Genomic DNA, 11717 nt, shown 5'->3' with positions numbered 1-11717 from the left:
CTATCAAACTATGAGTAAAAAAATGTACTAACGTCTTCCTGGGATTGAATGTTTTGCAATTGGCACCACTTCTTCATTCACTGAAACTGAGATAAGAGATCCAGATATGAATGTACTTCACATAGTAAAAGAGCTAAGTGTTTCTTTGTCCTCTGCGACCCTATGCATAACAAAAGGGGTGACTATTTAGAATATTAATACTAATGGAAAAATAGCTATAATATAGAGAGGAGTAACGTAATACCATGCTTGTAGTTGTTGACACTGTGGATAAGGTGGATCAATCTATATTGTTGTTCTAAACTTTGTTGTCAATGATATGCCTACATCAATTACATTATACGTCGATGAAGTTAATTCTATCTGTAGTCAATTATATTCTTGAAGACATTATTAATTAAAATGTCAATATCTATTAAAACAATAATTGCTAAAAATTCATATTAAATCAAGAGTCAACTATTGGCAGTTCAAATATTAAAAAAAATAATATGAAGTATTGTTTATTATAGCTTACCTTCAAATTTAGACGCCCCAATACGTCTTGCAAGAATTATAGGATATTCTTGGAATTGTTAGGAGTTTCCTACCTTCATTTTCTATAAGTGGATCTTCCCATATTGTGAGCTTGAAAATTTGGTTACTGCTCACGGCAAAATGGACAGTATTTGTAGTGCCTCTTTTGTAGCATAAAACATTAAGAATAAAAGAAACTACGAAAAAGCCTAAAGTTAGATGAAAACACTCACAGGGTATCAATAACAATGAGCTCTTGCAACGTATCTTGGTGGGGAACAGTTGACAATAATTGCAAGTATGTCTGTTGACAAGAGGTTTTAAAGTTAGCAAATGAATATTTGAAGTGGTAAATTGGTACTTTATGTTAGAGTAATATTCAATGAGTAAAAGAATAACACAGTCGTACTGAATTCTTTTTTAGTTAGAGTATTATTGATATCTAGGAAGGCCTGATCCTTAATATCTAAGAAGGAGGTAACATTAAGCTCTGTAGGAGGTGGCAACACATCTTCAGTATTCTTTTCAATTGGATCAATGATGGTCTTTTCATCGAGAACCCACTCAAATGCATGCAATGGACTTTCATATTTCAGATTTGGTAGTTGCATGCGTGCACCCGTTATCCAGTAGGTGTGATAAAGTTTCATCAAACTCTGATAATTGGGGATGTCATCTCCATAAACGATTGCTTTTATTTGATCTTCCTGTAAAAATTCGTGCAAGATATATGTGTTCAAAGTGTAAGTGTATAGTTCAAAGATATTTAAAGACACGGCATATAAATTATTTGGCACAGTAAGAAAGTGTAAATTATTTGGAAAAGTAAGCAGGCACCTGTTCATCTTGAACAATCATGCTGAGATATTTTATCTTTTTTACATTGCTTTTGCCTGGTCCACATATATTTACAACTTGTATCTTACAAGGCCAGTCAGCTGTGTCCAGAGTTATTGCATATATACCCAGGTTTTGTGCCATTTTCTGTTGAAGCTAGAAAATAATGAAAGAAAAGTGTTATAGTATACTTACTTTTACATTAGTCATGTAGAACAAATCAGAACAATGCATTACCCATCTATGCATCTAAGTACTTAGTCATCTTATATATAGTTGAAGCATGATTATTTTTGTTGTATATACTAATCAAATTTATTTTCATTACATGATAACACCGAACTGTTATATAGTATAAAACCCAACATCATTTTGAAAGAAAGAAATACCACTGAGAATTCTTCCCTCGACGTTTAGAATAAAAATGCACATAATCAAAGAAGGAATTGTAAATTACTCCAGTTCACAGTTTAAGCTATTAACAGCTACGGCAGCTTGCCTCCTCCATATTTTGGCAAAAACCTCCCTAATGCTCTATAGAATTAACACAAACAGCTCACCTATCTAACAAAATTACACTTGATCTTATTGTTGATAGTTCTAACACTGGGTAAGAGCGTCAAAACATGATATAAATAGAGAAGGATAACTCAAGGTTTAAACTACAAACCTTAGGAGAAATTGGGATCAACTTCTTTCTTGTTCTTTATACAATCAAGTATGAGGTTTTTTTTTTCTCTAACCTTCAAACTCTGGGATAATACAGATATTGTTAGAAAACAAAGAATAGAGAAGTTAATTAAAGCTTCCAGATAGATTTCAGACATCTGACTTCATATTTGAAAGAGGAACCCATAATTCAAAGAATGAGAAATATTATTTCCAGACAGATTTCAGACATCTGACTTCATATTTGAAAGAGGAACCCATAATTCAAAGAATGAGAAATATTAATACCAGAGGAAAAGAATCAAAGTTGAATGGATTGCAACAATTGATCTACAGTATTTGTTAAGCGAAAAAGAAGATCAAGAAACAGATTTGAGAAGTATACAAAAATTGAGTGAAAGAACATTAGACAGGCTTTACTCTTGCACTTTTCGGCTATAGTACATGCATTCCTCAAGTTTAGATCTAAAGTTACATACTTTATTCCAAACTCTGAGTTGCTATCATTGTCACCATTCTTATAAGTAGTTTGCAACTAATGAGATACAAAAGTTAGATTGGTAAAGAATATTTAGATAAGTAAATGAAGATTTCAATTTTCCATCTCGATTTCTGTTATCATGATCACTATGCTCATGAGTTTCTTGAATTAATCATATTATACTAAAAGTGGGAAGACTCTAAACCAAAAGTTGAATTACAAAAAAGCCCATTAAAATGCTAATTGATATTTTTGCCCCTCATCTAAACACTACTCCTACATTAGTTTTACACCAAATAGTAAATTTACCAACCAATAAGTGATAAATGAACCAACTAAATGAGAAATACAACATTTTAAATGGCACATGTATCTGCCAAAACCTTTTCTCTTCCTCTTCTAAGAAGAGAAAGAGGAATATTTGGCAAATACATAAATATGTGAACGTGTGACTTTCTATTTCCCATTAAGGTTATATCTAAACTACTGCTATATGTGAACGTGGCAATTTAATGGGATCATATTAAATGGTTAATTTTGGCAACAGTGAACGTGTGAATTGGAAAAGAAAATGAAGATGACCCGAGTCCTTTCACCTGCTATGAACATGTTAATTGAAAAATGAAGTTGGACATTAAATTGAGATCCAATTAAATGCTAATTATAGCTAAAGTAGACGTGTGTTTGGTAAACTTTTGGTGATTTCATGGATCTGTTAAGAAAGTTAGTAACTGCTATCAGAGTAAATAGCCAATTAATTATCTTAGCAGTTGAACAAAATTACTACTATCAAATTAGCAAATAAAATCTGATTACTGCTGCTGAGCGTGTATAAAAGGACTAATGCATTCATCACAATTAGAAGCAACACTAAAGGAAAGCTGCAGCTTTATCAAGTAAGTGTATTATCTTAAGTATTTCCTCAAAGTTTTCTTCAAACTGTGTACTTTTGTTTATGCACATTTTTTTAAGCAACCTTCCCACATATAAAACTTTTAAGAAAATGTTTTGACACTTTAATTTTTTTGGTTATCTTCCATTTTATAAAGTTTGTATTGAGTGCCTAATTAATGGATTTTAGGTTTGAAACATGATTATTGTATTATATTTCATTGTACAATTATATGCATACAATTCAACTATCATTTTTTGTCAAATTTATAAATGAAAGAATTCACAATTTACATGTAAATATGATGTAAATAAAACTTTTTAATGTACCCACTAATTATTAAATATTTCTATCTCAAACGACGTACTACTTTTTTTTGTAGCTTTACGCCATGATATACTAGCCATCCGGAGGAAGACTTATGTTGATTGATTTCTGTACAACTTCTACAAAATAGTATTTTAATTCAATAACAACTTCTTGATATGTATGTGATTGTATAAGGACTACAGTTTCTTAAACACTAGCAAAATTTTCTAGACATGAAGTATTTGCAACTAAATCCGACATTACTCATATTCCCATGTAAACTATATATTGTTGAAACATAAAAAAGAAACCAAGAAAATTGTCAAGTTGAATATTTGGTATATATGACAATCATATTACGTGACTAAATTTAGGTGTTCAAACAATATGTAATCATCTTACGTTCAATCATTAAGTCGGTCGAATAAGCTCATCTTTCATTAATTTGAGCTTGTATTTTCTCCCTTCAAATTTAGTTTAACTCATCGCAAACATATTTTAATATTATTTGTATAGTTATAAAATGTTTGTATTGATTAGTATGAGATATACGTGCAACACACGTGTACAGGGATAGTATGAGATACACGTGCAACACACGTGTACAGGGACTAGTTAATATAAAAGGAAGAAATTTTATCAACTTTTGATCTCCCTAACAACCAAATAACATGATGTATTTATATATAGCTGGAGAGAGTTGTCTGAAGGGGTTAGAGCATTGTTGACGATGGATAAATTACAATCCCCATCGTTCAAGTTTAAACAACAACAGAACATGCGATTTTTTAAAGCTAGCAAGAACGCATGTCTAAGTTAAGAATGATAAGATTGTACAGAGCTAATGTAAATGAAGTTCTTAATGATCTGAGAGTTGTAAAGGATTGAGGTGCATTGTTTCAAGGAACCCATTCCTCTTCCTTGTGTAATTATGTTTTAAGCCTATATAACATTCCCCACCCAGAACCAAGCTGGGTGGCTCCTTAAAATAACAATATTGGCAGTTGGTAAAAAAAATAAAGATCTTAAAGGGGGAACTGCATCAATCATAGTTTGAAAGACTGGAAAAGTTCATTCAAACCACCAAAAGAAGAATAAGATTAGAGTAGATAGCAAACGGTACAATATAGGCATGAAATACAAGAGAAAGAATCATTGAGAATGCTAATAGCGAATTGGCTCGAAAACAGCTTTATGTGTGATACTGTCTATACTTTTGTTTTTTGGGTAGCTGGCATAAGTTTATGTCTATTCTATTCTAATCTCACTACTTTTTGAACAATTCTTAAAATCTCAAGCAATTGAAAGAGCTAGGTTATCCATTAGTTGATCTATTAGTGTGCCAAAAACATCAGCGACATTCATCAAGTTAAACTTCACACAAGTTATCTCACTTTATTGTTACAAATGAGTTTAACTAAATAGCATGTTGCATTTATTATCACATATTATGAACATAAACACAACATATTAAGAAAATATCAAATGAAAATCATTCAGACATTCGAAATGTCAGCCTTAATATCTTGCATTATAGCGTTTAAAAAATCCATTTGGAATCCAAATTGCTTACCTCTTCCTTGCAGAATCTCAAGCGTTTGTTTAAATGTGCTTTTATCACACCTCCAAAATAAATTATCCAAATGCATACTTGTAGAGAAAGAATCCTATTCAACTACTCAAAATATTGGGTTATTGTCCATATTCGATTTAAATAACATAGAATTATATAAAAAGAAGTGGCTATGGCCTTTTTGCTGAAGCCATTGGATAGGTAGGAGAAGTTTTCCAGTTTTATCAGTTTGTACTGCAAGTTTATACTTTTGATCTGATTATAAAGCTTCATTTCTTATTTACACCATTCTAATTCCTGACATCTCCAATTTAGAACCATAGGTAAAAATTATAGATCTATAACGACCCGTTTTGTCATTATAGTTTTTCTGGCATTTTCGCCCCTTTTCAAGCTTGGTTAGCTCAGTTATGACCCGAGGGGACCGTTGGCATGCTTCCCGAGGTGTCTAGACTTGATTCGGGTGACTTTTGGTGAAATGTGAGCTTTAAGGGAAAAAGAGTTGACCCAAAGTTGACTTTTGGGTAAACGGACCTTTTTCGGAGATTCATCGATTCCGAGAGGTCCGGATGGTCGTTTAGAACTTGTGTGCATATTTGGTTCGGTTTCCAATGCACTCAGATGCATTTTGGGACTTGGGTTGGGAAATTAGAATTGAGCTATCGGGATTGACTCGGTCAACGAGACCTCCGTTGGGACTTTCGAGGCCACGAGCGCGTTTGTAGCGTGTTTTTATGTGTGTCTATGTGTGTGTTATGTGAGGAGATGGCCTCGAGAATTAGTCGGAAAATCGGATTAAATTGTGAACTTGGGTGGATTTTCTGGTGTCTGGTACCCGCTTTGGCAGCACCAGCACCGCGGCAGCGGTATCGTTGGAGCGGTCCAAGCCAATTGGGCTTGATCGCTGAAGCGGTCAAGTGACCGCTGGGGCGGTCATAGCACTGCCGAAACGGGTGACGGGCAGTGACTAGGGTATTTAATGATATAAAACCCCAAGTCTTTTCATTATTTGTTATTCCAAAATTTGGGCTCATAGGGTTTGTTCTTGTAGGTTTATTGAGAAGATTCTTGGTGGTAAGCTCTCCTAATCCTTTAACTATTTCATTGTTTCAAATCATCTTAAGGATTCCTCTGTTCTTGTTAGCCATACTAATGGAAGGTTAAAAGTGGGTTTTGGTGGTTTTGCTATCTAGGCTTATTAATGATGAAATTGATAGAGTTCATGCTCGGTTTTGATGAATCTAAGGTTGTTAATCATATTTCTCCTATTATTAGTGTTGAATTCTTAAATCTAAGAGTTAGGATTTAAATCCAAAATTGAGGGTTTTACTTGAATTTCGAAATTAGGTCAATATTTGGGTTAATCTAGCAATTGGTTGATGGGTTATGATCACCTAGTGTTTAATTTGATATTTTACCCCCGATTTGCCCATTTTGCCCTTGTGTGCCCCGTTTCCCCAATTTCTAGGGTTGGTTTTGACCTAATTTGAATGATAGCAATATGGGTATCGGTCTTCGTGATTTCTAATCTAGATTTCGTTTATGCCTGGACTATTTTGATCTTGAGGCTCAGCGGAAGGGCAAGGCTATAGAGTGATTGTTCGTGTTTTGCGGTTCGGCCATCCAGGTAGGTTATAGCCTACCATTGGTGAGACTTGATATAGCGAAGCATATATTTAGATTATATTGTCGGAGAAAGCATGTAAACCTTCGGGTATGAAGTTGGGTTAGATATTGTCTTAGGTTGGGTCCTGTTGTGTGATTGGGGCTAGCCACCCCATTGTGTTGTGACTTGATTATTCTATTGTGTTGGCTTGATGCCACGTGTGTTGTTAGTAGATACCGGGATCTGTTGTCCCACCTTGATTGAGACATTGTTGGCGTACCCCTTTTTTGGTACTTGTGATACTGATATTGTGATATTGTTGGCGTACCCCTTTGTTGGTACTTGTGAAACTGATATTGTGATATTGTGATATTGTTCGCGTACCCCCTTTGTGGTACTTGTGACACTGATATTGTGATATTGTTGGCATACCCTTTTGTTGGTACTTGTGATATTGAGCATGATTCTTGATATTGATACATGTATTTCACTCACTCTCATTATTCATGATATATTGTTGAGACACTGTTGGTACTTGATGAAACACTGTGATGAGCTGGACTCGATTTTTAAATGAGAGTGACGTGAGGACTGATATCCGATGATTGTTCCAAAATTTGGTTAGTGACACGATTGCTGAGGTTTGCACCGGAACCGTGAGGTGCATGGACTCCGCGGTCCCCCAGGGTGGTACCGGTGAGAACCCCCAAGGGCAAAGATCCGGTGTCCCGCCTATCTATTAGGCAAATATCCGGAACGGGTGGCACTTAGATTTCGCGAGTCACCATGGGTTGTGCTACCGAGATGTCAATATTTTCGTCAAGAGTACATGTGTACACAACATTTGCATGGCATTGAATTGCATCCATACATTATTGCATTGAATTGCATCCATACATTATTGCATTGAATTGCATCATGGCTTATATTGAGATGATTTGGTTCGTTATCTGTGATGTTGGATTCAAATTGATATATTGAGACTTGGCACAATTAGGATTAAATGCTCTACTTAGGTGATGACGTGTACTTGACTCCTATTATGTGTGATTTATACTTGTTGGTTTATCTGCCTATCTTGCTTTATAGTCTGGATTATGTTAGCTATGCTTAGTCGGCCGATAATGCCTACCAGTACTATTGTTTTGTACTGACCTGCACTTGCTGCATTCCTTTATGAATGAAGAGTATCAGGTTGAATATGCTTCCATCACTTGTGGCTGATCGTTGTCATCAGCATTGTTACGAGTTTCCAGGGTCAGCACGGACGTTCGCTGCCTTGAAGACACTTCCTATTTTATGTCTTATTATTCCTATTCAGAGATATAGACAATTTTATGTACTATTACTCCAAACTTGTATATTTTCATTAGATGATCTTGTATGACTTAGACCAGACCCTGGGGGTACTTTTATTATTCCGCACTATTTTCATTATATAATATTTTAAGGCTTAAGCATTTATTCTTTTCCGCTTGCTCGATTATTTATTCATGTCTTTATTTATCATTGGGTTGAGGGTTCACTTACCGAGGTGGAAAGGTAAGTACCCGCACGAATTTTATCAAAATGGGTCGTGACAAAATCCCAACAAACAACAGAATCATGCCAATCCAAAACAGAAAAATAGATCCTTAAAACAAATCATTGAACTAAGCAATAACCTTTTTGAGGCAAGCTGGGCCTTCAGTGTATGTGAAATCTAACTATTGCATTCAAATAGTGGTTTGGGAACCATATGTATTTTATGAAGAAGAAAGCTTATACCTACATGTATTACTATGACTTCTGCTAATTATTGGTAGCTTTGTTTCAACGAGTTTCGATGGACAGTGGTCAAGCGGTGATTCACGGAGGCATCAATAGATAGCTATTTCCGGTGCTTTGTTGGTGGGTTCACATGGTGGACGGCGGCGATGCGGCTCTTTAGGAAGAAGGGATTATTCCAGATTAAAAGAACATCAGAACTAAGACTCTAGTTTTTACCCAAAATTAGCAACAAGACTACTAAATCACCAAATTTCCAATGCGGTAAATTTAGTCCCACCACTTATTTCTAGCCATACCCACCACATGAAACCCGTAGAGCAACTCAACAAAAAATTAAGACAGATTAAATCCGAAAGTAAAGGTTCAAACACAACTATGCTAAAAAAATACTGATAAGCAAAATTTTATAATTTTTGTTTTCATAAATTCCCTTATTCCTCTAATTTTTTTGAATCATCCAAGTGTTTCGATCTTGCTGAGCAAACCCGCCACCAGAAATCTAAGCAAACAAAGAAAAAGAAGAAGCACAAAGGAAACAAGTAAAAGAACCCACCAGAAAATCGGATGAAGCAGCACACAATAGCTCAGAAGTACAATGGAAAAGAAGCCGAAGAACATTGAAGAGAGAGTTCAGAAAAATACTGATAACAACAATGAATTTAAGCCATAAAATTGGTAAATTTGAAGAAAATTAGGGCAAAATTTAAGATAAACTTACCAAAAGTGCAACACCCATATGAGAAAGCAAAGATCCGTCCTTGAAAATCTGGTACAGAAGAGGAAAGAACTAATTCTTCTAGAGCTACCAAGTGAGCGAGATAAACAGTATGGAAAGAAGCATACCTGAAAGGAGAAGATTCTGGTTCGTGGAGAATCTGTGAGAAAATATGTACAGGAGCTATAAAAGTAAAATAAAGGGCCAAAATTTGTACAAGGTGATTTTATGAAATTGCCCTTGGTAGTAAAATTAAAGGGATAAATTTTGTACAAGGTGAGTTTACGAAACTACCCTTGGTCGTCCCATAGGCTCATACTTATTATTATATATAGTTAAAAATAAATAAGCTTTAAGTGTACTTTATGCACTATTTTGCTACTGCTTGTAGGTCGGTTGCTCATGTGCCTAAGAAGCCGAACGATTTACAGTATTGTATGAGTTAGATGAAGATCTTTATCCTAGGAGCATAAGGATTGTGTTGTGATTTATGTTTACCCCTAAAAAAGTAACAATTCAATTTGTATATGGTTTAAAGGATATGCAGCTTGATTTGTTTATAACGTAAAGGAATAACAACGATAGATAAAGATTAATGATAAAACGGAAAAGGGCCTAAAATACCCTCAAACTATTAGAATAGGTGCAAAAATACCCTCCATCCACCTTTGAGCCCCCAAATACCCCCGTCGTTCACCTATTGGGTCTAATATACCCTTATTTTTAACAGTCCCATCTCATTTATTATGTGGCATCATTTAATTGGTTACCTCATATAATTAACTAAACTCATTAATTTTAATCTAAGTTGATTGGATCCCAACCCATCTAACCCGCCCCGCCCAAATTAAATCCCCATCAGCTGAAAGAATAGAACCCATTTCGTTAAACCATTTTTGCACTATACCGGATCAAACCATTTTTTGCACTGTACAGTTTTGAACAAGTGCTAGTTATCTCAATCTCATAACTTATTAAGTGATAAAATATCACTGAATCATCAAAAAGAAGCTGTGCAGTCTTTTAGGAATTATTGACTGCATATAAGGGGTTCGAACTGATTTTTTAATGAAATGGGTAAATGGGTTCTATTCTTTTAGTTGATAGGGGATTTAATTTGGAGCGGGTCGGGTTGACGGGTTAGATGGGTTGGGATTCGGTCAACTTAGATTAAAATTAATGAGTTTAGTTAATTATATGGGGTAACTAATTAAATGATGCCACGTAATAAATGAGATGACGCAGTTAGAAATAAGGGTATATTAGACCCAATAGGTGAACGGCGGGGGTATTTGGGGGCTCAAAGGTGGATGAAGGGTATTTTTGCACCAATTCTAATAGTTTGAGGGTATTTTAGGCCTTTTTTCCAATGATAAAAAAGTAAAGAGATAGCCTTAATTTTGTGGAACAACGCAGTGCCTGGTCCAATCCAAAGCATAAGGACTGCAAACTCGAACCAAATTGTATAGAAGAAATTGTATGCCTCCAATGTTTGCAGGGCTTAATAATTAGGGTTTTCACGAAAGTAATGCTGAGAATCAGATATTGACCTACAAGGGTTTACTTCCCTATTTATAGTACAAGTGTTTGTGTTATACATGGTAACTAAATCAATCATGGAGATAATGATCCCCAAAATCTCGGACGAATCGGCCGGTGACTCTCCACACAGCGTGATACGAGGAGAGGAATCTGCAACGGGCCGGGCTTCTCAGACTCTCGCCAACTGAAACGAAAGCCTCTTCGTCTCCTATTGCATCCGAATAGCCAGGCTTACATTGCTTCTATCCGGTCAACCGAGCTTAAACTGACCTATCTCTCTTCGTTGCTGCTCCAGCTCTTCAGCCGATGGGTGTAAACCTTTATAGCCGATTTTCACCGTATACAAATAGTCCCTCTATTTTTTGGAGGAAAGTATTGACTTTGAGAAATAGATCCAAATGAGGCTGAGCAATTCGTACCTTGCGGTCTTTGAAAAGATATTCCATCAATCCCGCGCTCTGCCCGATTCTGATACTTTATTATTACCAGGCCGCCTAATCAGTCCCGAGAATCCTCCCCTTGTCTAAACTTTTTAACTTTTCAACTTCCCACTTTTTGTTATATAAGGCCCATACTTCATATTTTGCCATGCACTTAGCAAAGAACCCTAAGTTTTGAACTTTAAGAACCCTTCTTTGAAACTGCTTGCTTCTAAAAATCCTTTTCATCAATGACTTCCATTTCATTGCTAACGCAGAGTGCAGCATATCCTTCATCGCCGCCATTGCCTGCGACAGGAGCTTCCAACCCTAAGGAGGAACTAGAGTTTCTTGCTTCTGATATTTTCCCCGTTGGCTTCAGATATGA

General features: G+C 35.5%; 1 protein-coding gene across 1 annotated transcript; it reads right to left on the bottom strand.

Annotated features, from left to right (window-relative positions):
* Positions 1–338: 338 nt before the first annotated feature.
* LOC132605965 (uncharacterized) lies at positions 339–9595 on the bottom strand. The gene is made up of 6 exons (XM_060319255.1): positions 9497–9595; positions 9372–9419; positions 1354–1509; positions 926–1223; positions 750–820; positions 339–643 (listed from the first exon to the last, which is right to left on the bottom strand). Exons 2-5 carry the CDS (start codon positions 9387–9389, stop codon positions 756–758), a joined length of 537 nt encoding a protein of 178 aa, XP_060175238.1. The 5' UTR covers positions 9390–9419; positions 9497–9595; the 3' UTR covers positions 339–643; positions 750–755.
* Between the last annotated feature and the right edge of the window lie 2122 nt (positions 9596–11717).

Source organism: Lycium barbarum, chromosome 8 (assembly GCF_019175385.1).
Source record: "Lycium barbarum isolate Lr01 chromosome 8, ASM1917538v2, whole genome shotgun sequence".
In the NCBI taxonomy this organism is placed as follows: Eukaryota; Viridiplantae; Streptophyta; class Magnoliopsida; order Solanales; family Solanaceae; genus Lycium; species Lycium barbarum.
Note: the sequence above shows the minus strand (reverse complement) of the source record. Positions and strands in the feature narration are given on the sequence as shown.